We start from the raw sequence: 17,486 nt of genomic DNA, 5'->3' as shown, positions 1-17,486 counted from the left end.
TACCTGGGTGTGCATTTTAGATTTATAAATTCACTGTCAGCAATTCTGGGAATAATATCTATTTGTGTAAGAAAAAAAAAAAAAAAACAGGAAAAATAGGTTGAATTTAAATTGCCCCAAAATATTCAGAGTACTTCAAGAGTCTTCACTGTGACCATAGCATAACATAGCTAGCTTCAAGTTTATATTTAGAATGTGTAGAATTTTTATAACAGGTTGCTGTAATTGAACTGTAGACTTAAGATGTAGACTTTTGAGTTTATAATATGAAAGACATCCATCTCTTTATCGTTATACATCCGGTGAGGACAAGATACTGTGCAATTTTTCCAAGTGCAGTCAATGATGTGTAGCACATTTCTAATCTCTTGTAGCTTCTATAACACTTGCTTGCAATTATTTCCCATACTATTAAACATATAAAAATGATAAGAGTCATTCTAATTTGGGGAATAACCAGTTCTATATGGTAGCACACTCAGGTAGCGCTGCAGTGTTGGAACAGATTTAAAATTAATCCTATTTACATTGCTAGGTAAAGAGAAAAGAAAATATTTCTGCCACGCCTATGTGGGGTTTAATATCAGAACTCAAATGTCTGTAATAGATCTCCATATTCTACTTCTATGGTAAAATTATTCCATTATCACATAAATCCTGAATGAATTCTGCTACGAGGGTTTATACTGTCTAATTCATAAATCAGTGAAGTAGGCTATAAAGTTAGACTGTTCTGAGTCGTTTGGCACTCAAATGTGCCTATTTACACTATAAAAGTCTTTTTCATTCTGTAACAAAATCGTAAGCTTAATCTGAGAGACCAAAATCTGCATTTAGAGCTTTATTTTTTAAGCCATTGATTTTGATAGTTTGGAATGCTTACATTTAAAAATGGCCAAATATATTTAAACCGAGTTACAAGATTTAGCTTCAGTAAACCCAGGAAGACCTCACTTATGAATTGTTTTGATGTATGGATAATGCAGTCAGCTTAAATTAGCAGCTTTCCTTAGTAAAAAGATCCTTCTTTTCTATTTGTTGACACTAAGTTTTAGTCACATTGCTAATGGGATGGAAAAAGAGATGGAAGGAAGAAATCTGTTCTGTAGTGGACTTGGCAAAATAAAGGAGGACTTTTCTTTGTTGATTATGAGGTCCTCCTCTTTGATGGTAATTTGTTTCCTAAATCACTTTAAATTTTTTTCTCTGAACTCATGCACATAAATCTACTGTGTAGGAGCTAATGTTGCACAAGGTGGGATCAGGAATCTGCAGGATAAAAGAAACAGAATAGTTGAGCTATTGTGATCACTGCAAGGCAGCCCCACTGCTTCTTGTGATAATCTTAGTGATGCCATAATCTTAGTGACACCATAATATTCTCTATAAAGTGTGCATCATCAATTCTTTATGATAGAGAGTATTTAAACAGGTACCCATATTGGATGTTTCTTGCATACCAGCGATTCAAAATAATGAAATTACTAGAATAGGAAAGAAAAAGTACAGACTGAAATATCTTTGTAATTTTAAGAATTACAGACATTAAAGTGGTTATTTGCATATGATTATCACAGCTCCTAAAATGATTCAGAGGCACCTCCAAGCTGACTGGCCCATTAACATATTTGGAATTAGGGGACAAAGAAGAATATAAGAAAACCAGGCCAAGTTCATCTACAAGCATCCCTGTTGAAAATTTTATTTGCCTGAATGAATTTACTTCTTCAGGAATTCTCAGCTCTGTTTTCTACCTTCATTCATTTCCCATAAGAAGAAGGGGACAATCAACATAAAAGAGAGAGTCACCCTAACCCCCTCCCACCGAAATCTTGACAATGTCATAGGTGTATCAAAGAGTGAGTGGTAATAAATGTGATGTGAAGAAAAGATTGTGGAGCGATTCAGCCATCAGTCGAATTTCATTCAAAGTCATTCTCAACCTTTGCCACATGTGAGAATGCTTCGGAGAATTTCCAATAGTTCTAACAACTGAGTCCCCCACAGAAGTTCTGACATGATTGGTATGGGGTGCACCCTGGGAACTTCAATTTTTCTTCCAGATTTTAGGTGCTAAAATTAAATCTGTGTTTCAGTATGTTCTGCAGGACGATTAAGAATTAAAGGGGATCCCTGGGTGGCTCAGTGGTTTAGCGCCTGCCTTTGGCCTAGGCCATGATCCTGGAGTCCGGGGATTGAGTCCTGCATCAGGCTCCTGCATGGAGCCTGCTTCTCCCTCTGCCTGTGTCTCTGCCTCTCTCTCTCTCTCTCTCTCAGTCTCTCATGAACAACAACAACAAAAAAGTAAATAACTTTACATATGCTATGTGTTTCTTTGCAGTTATATAATCTTATGATCTTATACTGTAAAATTGTTTTGAGGAAACACACATTGATTTATATATTTTAATCATAATATTTTCAAAATAGTACTTAAGTTTGATTTCCGTACATAGACGAAAAATTTCTCTATCTAGAAGAGTTCCTCCCATTTGCTTTATTCTATTTGAAACAATAAGACACCATCTTAATTTTGTACTTTGATAAGTATCTCACTTTAAATGGCCTGGCATTGGGCAGCTGATGCTATGGTCTTACGATATAAGATTTTGGTTTGTTCCAGTGTTACTGATTGAAATAAAAATACTTTGGTCACCGTATGCTCTAATATCCTTGCAGTATGTAGTCTTATTGTCTAAAAAGTTAGGTTTTATTCCTATGAGCTCATGTTACTAAATAAAACAGTAAATATTTTTAATCTGATTTAGAATCGGAAGGCCCAGTTCTGTAATCATGACAGGTAACTGATCAATTAACATGAGGAGGCAGCGGGGAGCTCATTTCTGTCTTACAGTATTAAACGAGAATGGAATGCAAGGACCCATTTTGATCTACATCTACTTTTATAAATAATAAGAACCTACCTGTTAGAAAGTTATACACATCGCATATATGTTCTTAATAGTGAAAATTTGTTATCTCCAAGAATCTCAATCTTAAAAGGCAGAAAAAGAAGGCTCTAGGAAAATTTAAATTTAGTAGCAAAACTACCAATGCACCACACGGTGGAGTCAGACATCCACAAATCTACGTGGCCAGTGTATGACAGGAAAACTGAGCACATTATTTAAGATGACCAAATACAGTACTGGCATTCATTTTGTCTGGCTTCTTGGTGATACACTAAAACAAGTACTCAATTTCTGAAAAGGGAAAGCTAAGTTGCCCTAATCTTTTAATTAACAATGAACTTCGATAGAAATTTAAAGAAACGAGTTGTTTTGTATTAATACCAACCATTAAACTTATATCCCATGATATACACTTAGAAAAGTGTCATTTTGGTGGCATTCTCAGTGGCTTCTTTGTCTGATAAATGCTGTTACATTCTTACTTCATAGACAACCTCTTTACTCTCTGCTTGTTTCTTTCAAGAGAGTTTCAAATTGAGCTTCAGGAAATGTAATCCTTGAAGTAAATCTGGGTACCTGATAACTCTGTTCCAAAAAACAATTAACTTGCTGTCATCTTAAAATAAAATCTTGGAGAAGAATGTTTCAATAGCTTTCAGATGCCCTGCATCTTCCAATATTATATATTACCAGTTGCGGAATTCAAAGTTAAGAATTATCTTGCAAATGCAGCTGCAACCAGAAATGCATGGAAAATGGATTTGAGCTTGTTAGTGCTCTAGCACCCCTTTTTTCAAGTAGATTTGAAATTTCTTAATTGACATATGTGCTGTTATTTGCAATTATTTTGAACTATTATAATTAAAAACATTTTTACTACAGCTTTTTTTATGAGAAAACCAAACAAAACACTTTATATTGTGGTATTAAAAACTAGTATATTATATTCATGTTTATGGAATCCTGCATTAATATCTACAACCTTTTCAACTAAACAAGGTTGGGTTTTTTTACCCTAAAAGCTCACATTTGGTTCTAAGACAATAATAGCTATTGCCTATCTCATACTTTCATATTGCTACTTATACTTTCATTCTATGAGCCTCAAAAACTATATATTTTATAGTACAAATCCCGTTTTAATATTTAATATTTATACTATTCAAAATTTTCCTTAGTTTTATTCATACATTTATGAGCTGTCTTTAGTCAAACATTCCTCCAATGTACATCACTGAATTAAAGAAATAATTCTATTCTGCCTTTAGTTTAGAATCATGTATCTTTTCTCAACCCAATAATAATTTCCCATTCCTGTCATGCATTTTTCTAAAGCCTGCCTATAAAATTTTCTATGGTATAGTCTTAGGAATAGTTAATGGTCAAGCACTGGACTAATGTAAACTTGAAGAAATGCATATAGCAGGGAGCTTAAAATCCTCAACAGTGTTCGCCATTATCTCCCATTTACTATTTACACTTGTCCCAGTGAAAAACTATCATAAAGATTCTGTCATCAGGATTCCCCAAACTACACTTTCTTCATCCCCTGTCGCAATGGTCAATGAGGAACTCCTCTGCCCTGGAATTTGTAAGCCTATCAAAACCACCTGTACTCTGCCCCATGTTTTCAAGGACTTTCTTAGTCAAACTTTGACAATATGGTAAACTACCTCATGCTGTTGTGTACAATGATGCTCTGGGCACCAATTTAAACTATGATTCAGTGCACTATAATTGCACTGTAACTATGATCTATAAATCCAATACTTACTCCAAAAATTCATTTTAAAATGAAAACATGCAGGCATCTCCAACAATTAGTGAGGAGAGGGCCTTTGGGATGGGTAGATAACCTTCCATTGCCCCTCACATCAAAATGCACTGGTCTGAGTTATCCTTGGTTATTGGGCTCATAATATGTACCTATGATTTGAAAAATAGCTACATTACCTTACTATCAGAAAATCCCAAAGATGTTAGAATAAATAATACTTATAGTTTACATATATTCAAATGTTATTAAAAACAGAACTACTGCACTAAAAATATACTTCCCAAGGTGAAAGTTAATTTAGATATAGCCTAAATTTATTAAGTACAGAATCAACTTAGATTTATTTTCATTACTATTTTAACTCTCATTCTAAAAAAACTGGTTTAGCACATTTCATAATCTGGATGAACAGAGTGGGATCTATGAGTAAATGTGATTATATATGGTATGATTGTTAGCAATAAAATGCACATTTATATCTCAAATTTTTTGTTTTCAACTACTTACAACACATTACAAGTAGAATAATAGAGATCATACGACTTATGATTCCAAGATAACAAAGATAAGTTGATAATAAATTATTTGAGACTGCATTTTTAGTGTCACCCTAAAAAGATATTCTTTACAATTTACATTCTTAAGGTTTTCTCTGTAGCTCAAGTATAATTTGAAAATATTGATTAACAGCAGATTTCCATATGCTATTCTCCTGCCTTTTAAGGGTCTCTATTTCAAATTCCTCCATTATATACTTTTAAAAATAAGTATTAGAGTACTATCCCAGAGCTCTTTTCCCCTCTTACCTCCAAACAGTCAAATCAGTAAATCAAATAACCTTCCATACAACTACTTGAATAAACCGTAACTAGAAATTCAGCAATCTCCTGTTCTGGTAATGCACCAGGTAATGGTAGCTCATTCTCAGTCTACTTGCCTGGGCTTCCTGAGGCATCTGAGCTGCATCCACTTTGTCAGCAATATAAGCTGCCAACTGCTTGTCAATGGAAGAGAGGGACTCCTGAATTAAGTGCAAGGATTTTTCTATCTCCTGGGCCGACTGGATACTCTGCTCAAGCAACTTTTGCCTCCTCACAGCCTACAGAAAAGAAGGAAGAAGGAAGTGGTTAAATGTTCACTTGCAATACTTTTCCTGCCATCCTGCCACAAAGTAAATGAATATTCTAGATTCTGCCACAATCACCTTTTTGTAAGATAGATTTCGCAGCTTCCTGCCACTCATTCAGCCCTGCTTATAAACATAAAAATAAGAATAAGAAGAATTAGCCCACAGAACCACAGGATCAGGAATCTCTGCAGGACCAAACCACAGAATTAGGTACATCAAGGGAAGAGACTGGAAGAAAACAGTAGCAAAATTGTCTCAGTCGTTGCAATCTGTTGTTCTCAGGCTGAACACTCCTCCTGATCTCATTATATAGTTCAAGAGATTTGGTTTACTTAGAATAGGGTCATCGTCATCACAATCCAATTCAAGATGGATAATCCACTTCCACCACGGAGACACATATACAATCTGTTCAGAATCAGCTCCTTTCAAAGAGAGAATTTCAGATAACCATCTGGTTATGGATTTATTTTAAATACGAGTCCTACCAGTTTTGCATGGGGTCCCTCTCCCATTTTCTTTCAGAATTTGGATTATGGAAATAACTTGTACATTTGGATCTGTGTTAGTGCTGAAGTGGAACAAATAATAAGTAATCATAGCTGCAATTAATCTTGATTGTTACTATAGGTATGATTAGGATAATTTAACACTTTCCAAATATAAATAGCATGCTGGGCAGTTTGCACAGTCTCCCTTCAAGGATCTGTTCACCTTTAGAAGAAAAGTTCTACAAGTGAGGACTGGGACAAGTAACTTACTGAGAATTCCTTAAGTTATGCATCATATCAAGTATTTTTCTTTATTATATGATGTGTGGCCATGGTTATCTGGTATAAGAGAACTATCCTTCCCACAGACCATGACCAGGGTTTTAAAAAAAGATCCTGCCTGTGATGAGTGCAGCATAATACAGAGTTGTCACATCACTATGTTGTACAAGTGAAGCTAATGTAACGCTGTGTGTCAACTATACTTCAATAAAAATATTTTTAAAAAGAATATATAGTGGGCTCTTCAGCTTAAAATGTACTAGAGATGCCATTATTTTCTAATGAAGCCAACCTGGAACACAGCAGTACTCAACTATGAATAAAGCTAAAAGAGCTGGAAGTCTCACACTACGACAGGAGTGGGAGAGCATTCTTGGTATTTCTACCTGTACCGGAAATCTTCCTCAGGAGTTTGCCTTAGGCTTTCCTTTCTTTTCATTCCACCCACACTTCTAGTTTCAGTTAGCTTTCTTTTGCACACAATTCTCAATTCTGTGTCTCCAGTCCAGATTTCCCCCTCGAGCTCCACACGTGCATAATGTATTCCCCTATTTGACAATTCTACTTGGACATCCCATAGCAACAAAACAACAGCATGACCAAATATGGACATATTCTGTTCCCCTTTCTCACTTACTTCCCACCTCGTCAACTTGCTTTTGCTCTTTTTCTGTATTTTTTCCCTATTTCAGTGGCTTGCAATTATTCATTGCCTTTATTAGGCATATTTCTGCTGGATATTCCATCTTCCTCTACCATGTCCTTCACCATTTTATGTTTACTCAGTCAATCAATTCCCAATTCTTTATTCTACCTCCTAATATTTCTTGATTACATCCTTCTCTCCCCCTCCTCACTGTCATTTCTCTAGTTGAGGTCATTACCATCTCTTGCCTCAAATACAGTACAGGCTCTTGGCTGGTATCCTACCTTATCATTACCCATCTGCAGCACAGCTATAGTGTGTTCTTTCTAAAATGAAATGATGACACTCTGCTTAAAATTCTCTAATGAGTATTTATTTTCCTGAGAATAAATGCAATACTCCTTAATATGACTTTAAAAAGTCCCTTCATAGTCCCTGCTGGACATAGTCCTTGCTCAAGCTACAGAGAAATTTTATTTTTCATTCTCCAGCATACACTATGACCCTCTTGATAGTTGGCCTTAAGCCTGCTAATCCTTTTTCTTTGAACAATTCCACCCCATCTTCCTTTAATTGGCTAATTTACCTTTACCCTTTAACTCTTACCTTGGAAGTGCAGACATCTCCCTTACCAGGTGGCTGTCCCTGACACCCTATGTTCTCTCTTGTACTTTGTATTTCTAGCTTAGTGTGTATCACCCCGTATTGCAATTTCCCATTAATTTTTGCCTCTGTTTTAGATTTTAAGTGCCAATGAGATTAGAGACTATGGCTGTCTTGTTCATTGCTCAATACCAGCTCCTAGAAAAAATACTTCTGTTCATCACTGAATGAATGGTGTAACAAGGATTTTTAGTGGGGAAAACAGAGAAGCATTCAAGTAGTCAAAAAAGGGATTTACCTAAGAAAGACAGACATGTCCTTTGGAGAAATGCCCTTTCTGTTTGTGGCGTTTTTGTTTTTGTTTTTTTTTTTCTTTTGGGGGAAGGTGTTTTTATTTTGGTATGTTGTGTGTGTGTGCTTGGAATTAAAAGTATCAGAATAGGAAAAAAATAAAAATAAATAAAAGTATCAGCCTAGGATGGAATATTATTTACAGGAAACTTTAATCTACTTCTGTTAAAATACTTGATTCAAATAAGTGACAAAGATCTTGGCCTGTAATCTTATTCAAATGCAGTTTCCCCTTTCTTCAGTCAAAATCTCAACAAGAAGTTACTTCACATCATAACTCAGTTAATAGTGCTCATGGCTATAATCAGAGCTGTCTGTGTTGTACAAGAGAACGTCTGTAGCCTAGCCAGACTTTCTCCAGAGAAATGGATCCCTAATGATAAAATTTCACCATTGTGACAGGTGGCTGAAGAAACCTTCCAATCACAGCATGTAGTAACTGCCTACTCAGGCATTGTTGAAATCGGGTCCTTTATCTGGCTAAAGGCAAAAACAGCCTACTCTCATGCGCCTATCTGCAGAATTTTAATATAATTGAATTGGATATAATACAGCATAATGTTAAACCACATATCTAGCCTCAAAATTATATTTAGAAATCTAACCTTTTCTATTCATGAGATTCTATGGATTGAAAGAAATGAAATGACCCAAGAGCTAATGGCAGAGTTGACCTCGGGTAGGATGGTTCTTTGCCTGGCCTGGCAGTCAGTAAGAGAGACTGATTTACATGGATTCTTTGATTATCTCAGGGAGTGAAAAGACATGATGTCAATCAAAGTTTGCAGAATTCTTTGAACTAATCATGGTATAAGCTGACTTCTATTTCTAAACATCTTGTTAGGCAAACCCCGATGGGGGGCCAGGCCTGTGGATTTTCTAGGACCCTCTGGCCACTTGACCTATGCTATATCTCATTGAACAGAGTTGGTAGGCAGTCCCAAACCAGACTTAAATTTCTGTTGTTGGTCCAGAATACACCTTAAGTATTGTTTTAAAATGTTATATCCTGTCTTCAGCTAACTCTCTTATAAGGAAGATGAATTATACAGCTAGATAAAAACAGGAAATATGAGGAGAGTTACAAAGACGTTGAGAGGCTGGCCATCAACAGTAAAAATACAAAAATAAAAAAGGGAAATCCTAATTATGGTTTCCAAGGAAAAAGCATAATGATAAAATTTTTATTTGGATTTTCAGAAAAATTCAAGAAAAATTAAGTTAATCAACGTACATGATAATATATTATTATTATTTCCTCAAAGTGCTCTATAAAAATCAAAATCTGAGTGATTTTTATTGGCAATGGAAGGTTGCCTCCTCAGCGATTGTTTCTTACATTCCTATTTTTTAAAATAATAACCTTTGTGCCCCAATACTACAAACATTTATATCAGAGAGCAACATGGCTAAGAAATTGTGGAAGAATGAATTTTTCATTCTGGAAAAATAAATTTCTCATGTGACATAAAAAATGAGAATTTTAATCAAAATAAATGTATTTAAACATGAATGAATGCAGGCTTGAAAATAGGAAAAAAATTACACACATTATCCCAATAACTTTTTACAAATCATCATTCATTAAAGAAGCTGTATGTCCTCACTGCATTTATTAAAGTCACTATAAAATATAATCATTTTTATTTCATTTAGCAAGCAATGGGTAACTTCATGATTGCAAATGAATTAGGAATGTGGGTATTTTCACTATTAACATAGGATATTCTGAGATAATTATTATAAAGATATATTTCCCTTACAGTTGAGCTTTCTAGCCAGCAGCAAATGCTTATTAAACATATAATATTTTGCATAATTGAACTGTACACATAGTCTCTCACTATAGGAAGATAACAACCAAATCAGAAAAAAAAAATCTAGTAGAATGCAAGGGTACAATTTTCAGTCTAAGAAAGAAAGAAGAAAAACAAATCTATACCGTATGAGTTTTAAAAATGCCAGAAAAGTGTTTCTGTCCAAAATTCCCTATCCCATACTGATGGAATTCTTCTCTTGGTTGCACTCTCAACCAATTAATATATATATATATATATATTACAAAGAAAAGTTTTGCTAAAATAGAAATTCCTGAGAAATTTAATTCACTATATAGCATGAGTTTAGTCTGAGGCCACAAAAATAATTTTCTTTCAGTATCTGTGGGATCTAGGATTGGGAATGGGAGAGATTTTGTCATTATTTTGTTTCTTCTTTTAGGAGTGTGTGTTATTGTTTTACTTTATTTGCTTTTGCTTTTTGGCAGAAAACTAGGGAAAGGCTTTTGATGCCTGGATATGATTGTGGAAGACCAGGTGAGTAGAGGAGATTTTCATCAGGAAGCCCTTTGCTGTGGAATCCCTTGTGGAGGGGTTTCAGAGTGATACGAGGCTTGTGGAATGGAAAGCATGAGTGTGCAAAAGATACACTTTAATGTCTTAGCATCTTTCACAACCTTTTTTTTAAATCCAATTATTAATATCATTGGATATAAAATATAACATATAAATAAATATCCCTTGGTTGTTTATTAATGCACCACGCCAAGGAAGGTCTCAGTTTTCCTTTGTAAATTGCACAATAGATCCAGGCCTAACATTGTAAAATTTATCCTTTCTTTAGCCCTAGCTAAAAAAAAAAAAAAAAAGGATTCTTTTTAGTGGGCTGGGATTTTGAGAGACACTTGACTTTTCAGAAGTTCAGACTGGGGATTTTCTCAAGAACTGCAGATTGTTGCCCATTCTGCTTCAATTTATGGAAAATAAACAAACAAAAAACTTCAGGCTCTGTGATGACAAATTACCTAGGGATTCTCTAAATTGTATTCATTCAGATGCAGACATGTAAAACAGTCTGACTTTCATCATTGTTTTATCTTCTTTCCCTAAGTAATGAGATCTACCAGCCATTGTTCAATTAGGCCTCATTTCCTAGAGTGATTTTAGTAGTAGATAAACTCAAAAAACTATTTCTCAAATTCTGAGGCAAGTAAAAGCAGCTACAAATTCTTGAAGTTTCTGCTTGGGGGAGAACATTAATTGTCCTCACTTTGAATGCCACTATCTTGCACAAAAGAAAATAATAATGAGTTAAATATTTTTCGCTTGGACAGTGACTGGAGGGTGGGAGTCCTTAAGAGAGGTGCTAAAACCAAATCATACTCCTGAGGCTCTTCAGAAACTAACGTGAGACCAAAGAGAGGCCACTGATCTGCATTATTTAACAGCTTCCCCTCACTGCACACACAGACTGTCCTTAACCAGCGTTCTATTTTCTGGAGTCTCAAGCTCAGTGCACAGTAAATTAATGCAACTATTTCCTTTTAGTTTTTCTTTGTCACCTGTTAAGAGGTTGTAATTTGTTCAAATACCAAGTAATAAGAATACTCCATTTGACTGAATTATTTTGGTGAATTATTTGAGAGCATTTTTTTTTATTGAAGTGCAGTTGATACACAATGTTACATTAGTTTCAGGGGTACAACACAGTGATTTGACAAGTCTGTACATACACTATGCTGTGCTCCCCACAAGTGTAGCTACCATCTTTCACCATACAACACTATTACAATACCATTTCCCTATGCTGTGCCTTCTGTTCCCATGACTTATTTATTGCATAACTGGAAGCATGTATCTCCCTTTCCTCTCCATCCATTTTGATTAGCAGTTTCCTCACTCTTATGCAACTTATGAGCTATTCTGAAGCTCCATTACTATGGTCATGACCACAATACACTCTTGCTATCTTAGAATTGTGGCTATAGTCTTGAATTGAAAACAGTGTGTCCTAAGTTCCTCTCATTCTAAGAGAGAAATAATAACCTTTTCTCAAAAATCTTTATAGGGGAGGTGGGAAATCTGGCTCTTTCTTCATTTCTCCACCAAGCTTGCTTACTCTAAAACTCCACAAAGATTTTGAAGGGAATCATAGTCAGGCTTAATCCATGGCCCAGTATGATGGCATCTTCCATTAACCCCTCAATGAGGAATAAAAAGTGGTACTTCAACCTTCCTGCCCCAAGCAAGCAAGGGAAGCTCCAAGACTATTACTCGTAGAGTCTGGGAGTCCAAAGCAAATAGTTGACATCTAATTATCAACTTGGACTCTGTTTATGCAGTTCAGTGTTTTATTTGCTTTCTATGCCTACCTAAGTATAAAAGAAAAGAAATTGCAAATGATGGCAAAATAAAGAGAGGGAGCAGCCTCTACTTCCTAAATCTTGGTGTGGCAGAAACATTTCCATAGGTCAAGTAGACACTGAAAAAGACAGCCATGTTTGAGTTGTCTAGCAGAAACACTGCTTAAGGAGCAAGAGTACTCCACATTGAAGAGGCTTGAAGATATTTTCACTAAGCATGTTTTTCTTGAAGAATTTGGAAGACAGAAGAGCTTTTATAAGACCACTTGACAAGCCTACACTTGCACCCTCCAAAAAGCCAATGCTTATGTCCTTGTTATATAAAATACATGAACACCACATAAATGCTAGTTATAGGAGACATTTGTTGACCTTCCTTCAGTCCTACTTCTCAGGCCAATGGAGAATAATGGGACCCAGATGAGGTAGGGGAAAGTGATGATGGTATAGAGAGGAAACTGATCACTCTCCCCTTTTACTGCAGGTCACGTAGGCTATAGTTTAAACTTTAAATGGAAACAGTAGAGAACGTTAAACTGAATATGAGATTGAAATTTTAAGCTGTACTAAGCTGGCTTTAACTTTTTTAATTTCACAGAGCCTGGAAAGCAATGGGATCTATTCAGGATGCCAGTAAGAAAGATGAAATAACCACCAGCTTGAAGCAAAATATTTCATGTTTCTCTCCTACCTGGTTCCAACTATACAGCAAACTACTATCATAGCCAATGAAATCAGCACTTCATAAACTGAAGTAGAAACAGAGGATAAAAGATGGATACAAGAAACAGCTAGAATGCGGTCCAGGGAAAAGTAGGAAATGGTTTTTGGAAGGCGTAGTAAAGAAATAGGTAATGAAGGGCATAGGAACTATTTTTGAAACTCCGAGAATTATGGTAGCATGGCATGATTAGAAGGCTTATAAAGATATAGCAATGCCTTTGTCTTATACAACAGCCAGCAAATTGCACATTTTGTATCTATCTAGCAAGGTTCCAAGTATGGACTACTGCTGCTATCAAATGCAACACTTTGCCTACTGATGGAATAATTTCAGTGAATAGCCAGTTAAACTTCCTGAAGGATATTTTTAAGGTCTGTAAGGAGGCATGCCATGGCATAAAAATGCCAGTAATTATTTAAGGACTCCTAGGAATGTTCTATCCGTCTCACAAACACGTTCTCTCAACTTCAGTTGTTTAGAACTGATTGGAGGGCAACCTCAAAGAAACTGAAATTTAAGGTACACCCTAGGCCTGACTGTAGACTCAGAACTCTTTAGGGTTGATAAGAAATAAACATTTCATTCTTCATGATTTTGTATGATGAAAGGAAAATAATAGATCCTCACAGAGTTGCATATAACATTTCTCGATAGTTACGTGTGCTTTCAGCAGGCTGAGGAAATGCTTTTTTTTTTTTTTTTTTTTTTGAGGAAATGCTTTTTAAGAGGAATTCAGGTAGTATTTTCCACAGAGAATTAAACGGAGATTTAAAAAATAAAGCAGAGGGGGAAGAAGACAATTTATATCAGGAAGGATAATTTACACCTGCTAACTGCTTCAGCAACCATCAAAAGCTTCACTTTTTTGCATTTTTGTTTTCAAATTAGTCCTATTTTTTCCTAAAGACAGGAGATCCCACAGAGTGTTCTTTGGACAAGAAAGACCAACAAAATTAAAACAAAAAAACTGTGTTGATCTAAGCCACTCCAGATATAACTCTTGTGGAGTCCTGCGACAATTAGCTTCTGTAGCATGTTTGTTAGTATACATGATAGGCTATAAATAATTAAATATATGTAATTATAAACACAAATGTTTATATACATAGTCTTTAAATATAAAAGAATGTTATTCTTTTTTTAATGTTATTTACAAGGGTCATCTGTTTTTGTCTATGCCACTTGGTTTAAAACCACCAGGCAGAAAAATCCCAAAACCATGTGCATGGAGCACTCTATAATTTCCTTTACAGGAAAATATTATAAATGTTAAAACCATGGGGGTCATGTTTAGTTGGAAATTCATCTGATTCAGGTCTGTGCAGGTCACTGAAGTTCTTCTGTGACTTCTGAATGAAGCACATTTGAAAGCAATGTTTGGGGATCACTTTATCAATGGAACTTGACATCAGATAGCCATCACTTTCAAGTAAAGCATTGATAGAATGGTCAATGAGCTGTACAGTAATATACCGAAGACATTTCTGGATTTTTGCTGCATCCATTCATCTTCATGGGTAGACAAATGACATTGATCTTCTACCCTGACAGGAACAAACCAATGCGTTATTTCAGCTTCGAAAAAGAAGTGATGGAAGTATAATACAGTAAATCTAGAAGGAATCTACAGAGTTCATCTTATCCCAGCCTTCTCAAGTAACTTCAGAGACTCTTCTGGTCAGTAAAGCTTCTCTGGTGTAATGGCAGGATGCTCTCTGATCACACATGTGTTCATAATATGGAAGTCTAAACTTTAGGCAATTAATAATTTATTGATATTGCAAATAATTAATATACCATAGAATATTGCTCCTGATACAGAAGAGTGGGACAGAATCAGAGTCTGAGGATAAATTGGGTCAGGATTGAGACTACATATCTAAGTAACACATAGAGTCTATGTAAGAGTAAAAATCCAAATCTAGAGGTAAAATCAAGTTGTAGAACAAAGCAATAAGTAGAGGTCAGAAACACAAGTAGGAATGTAGCCACTGAGAAAGTTAATTGATTTCTGGCAATTGCTTCTATTATCCCAGGAAGCCAGAGACTCGGACTTTTCCATAATTCAAGTATAGGTAGGGAAAAGGCAAGGTGCCACAATTGTAGCTGGTGCTTCCAAGCTGAGGTACGCATGTAATCACCCAAGTAAAGAAGGCCTCTAGTGAAGGAGAACCTAGTGAGACCAGATGTAGATAGACCAGTAGTTATGCCAACTTGTCATTGAATGACATGTTACTTGGTGCTCCTTACATAAGGGCAGTGATTTCTAGCCAACACAGCAATGTAGAAGAGATCTCAGAGCAGAAGACCTTCTGGTGCTTGTCACTTTCTCCACTCAGGAATTCAGACCCTCAGGATAATGAACAGACAGAGTGTTTCTGGCCTCCTGGACTTGCGATGATGGGTGAGAAGCACTTCTGTCACACTACCTTCTCCAAAGCAGTGAAGGATGGCCACAGGGGTTGCCCTATAATACAGATTTCAGTCTGCAGGCAGATATTCTCAAATGTGGCCCTAATCACCTGAAATGGTTATTTTCTAATGTACATTAGAGATATATGTTGGATTCCTTTTGCTGTGTGAGAGGTCCATAATGGTCTGAAGCCACCATTCAGGTTTCCTTGAAATAAAATGCCCTGGACTCTGTTGGCTGGTATGGCCAATCATCAATCTAGTTAAATTATACTCACACTGCCAACTAGAAGTAGTATCTGAGCACTACAATTCTTTCCTGGGATGTCTGGGATGATCTTTTTTTTTTTTTCATCCCATATGCATGACAATTAACAATATTTATTTATCACAAATACTCCAGATGTTCACCATGGTTCTGAAGAAGTTGAAGTGCAAGACAGAGTGTGTTTATGGCTTCCTGTCACCCTGCTCATCCACACCACACTGAATAATTTCTCAGGTCTGGCTGAGTAGCTGCACCAAGCACTATTTCGTCCTAAGGTTATTAGGAGGCTTTCAAATCTTTTGTTCTCCAAGTAGATAAGATAGACAAGACTGCAGATTTGTAGTGAGGAATTCCTGCCAGGGCCTTTGGCTCTGATATGATTCATTTGGCTGGGATGTGCACCTTGAATAGCAGGAACAAGATGCAGTGAACAGCTGCTTTTCCTTTCGCTTGCCAAATAGGCTGTACAATTCCTGACAGTGTGCTGGGAGCACAGACAGAAGACCCATGTGTGTGCCTGTAAGCATGGGGAACAGATAAACACTAGCAAAGTGGTGCGTTGCACTCGATTCTTTGTTAGAGACCAGGGCTGTCTGTCACTGAATGTTCTTGTGAGATATTAAGATGGCTGAAATATAAACTGTTTTCCAATCTCTTCTCACCTCTATCTCCTCTCCCCAGGGACACCTTACAATCATCTGGACATGAAACCCATTGCACTGAAGTTGTTTTAAGTGAGAGAAGAGCAAACAGGCATCAGGTGGTGGGCCCTCACTTATAGCATTCTTGCACTTGTCATAAGTCAGATGCAGCTAAAGATTAAGCTGTGGACAATATCTACCACAGCCACACAGGACTATATAGTGTCTTCCAAACTGGTCCCCTGGGAAATGTCTGTTCCATCCATACTTTGGTCTGGTCTGGGAGGGAGAGAGGGGTAGCATATTGGGGAACATAGCAATGCACTTTGTATGCTTACTCTACTCCAGCAGGGAAATAGAGCCTTGAAGGAGAATTACGCTTTTCCCCTTCCCTTTCTTCTTCTTCCTCCTCTTCCTCCTCTCCTCCACCTTCTTCTTTTTTTAAAAAAAGATTTTATTTAGTTATTTGAGAGAGAGAGAGAGAGCACAAGTGGTGGGGAGGGGCAGAGGAAGAGGGAGGAGCCAACTCCCCACTGAGCAACAAGCTCCGATTCAGAGTTGGGGCTCATTCCAGGACTCTGGGATTATGATCTGAACGAAAGGCAGACACTTAACTGACTGAACCACCCAGGTGCTCCTTTTCCCCCCTTCTTGGTTTCATTCTTCAGGAGTTGAAAATGAGGGATACCTGGATAGCTCAGTGGTTGAGCATCTGCCTTCACTCAGGTCGTGATCCTGGAGTAGTGGGATCGAGTCCCACATCAGGCTCCCCATGGCGAGCATGCTTCTCCCTCTGCCTATGTCTCTCTCTCTCTCTCTGTATCTCTCATGAATAAATAAATAACATCTTAAAAATTAAAAAAAGGAATTGAAAACGAGCTTCACCTCTGGAATAAAGAGATAATCAGCTCCAATGAGCATTGAATGGACCCGAAAAAGTTAATGATCCACACTAGGAATTAATCTCAGACATAGGGCACCTTAGCAAGGAGATTGCCCTAAATAATTCATGCTCAAGTAAAGGTCAAGCCCAGAGTTCTCAAACCTAAATAGTCGTCAGATTGTAGAGGGAATTTTCAAAACACTATTCCTGGTCTCAATTAAATTCT

At 36.5% G+C, this 17,486-nt stretch overlaps 1 protein-coding gene across 14 annotated transcripts in view; it reads right to left on the bottom strand.

Moving 5' to 3' along the window:
• The window catches only part of DMD (dystrophin), a 2,167,959-nt gene that overhangs the window by 1,248,928 nt on the left and 901,545 nt on the right, over window positions 1-17,486 (bottom strand). For all 14 annotated transcript variants that reach the window (XM_072818058.1, XM_072818060.1, XM_072818056.1 and 11 more), the window contains one exon: window positions 5,627-5,788. In XM_072818058.1, coding sequence (XP_072674159.1) covers window positions 5,627-5,788 — 162 coding nt within the window. The remainder of the gene's footprint in view (window positions 1-5,626; window positions 5,789-17,486) is intronic.

This window comes from Canis lupus, chromosome X, assembly GCF_048164855.1.
Source record: "Canis lupus baileyi chromosome X, mCanLup2.hap1, whole genome shotgun sequence".
Lineage (NCBI taxonomy): Eukaryota > Metazoa > Chordata > Mammalia > Carnivora > Canidae > Canis > Canis lupus.
The sequence above is the reverse complement of the archived record's forward strand: the minus strand, read 5'-3'. Positions and strand labels throughout refer to the sequence as shown.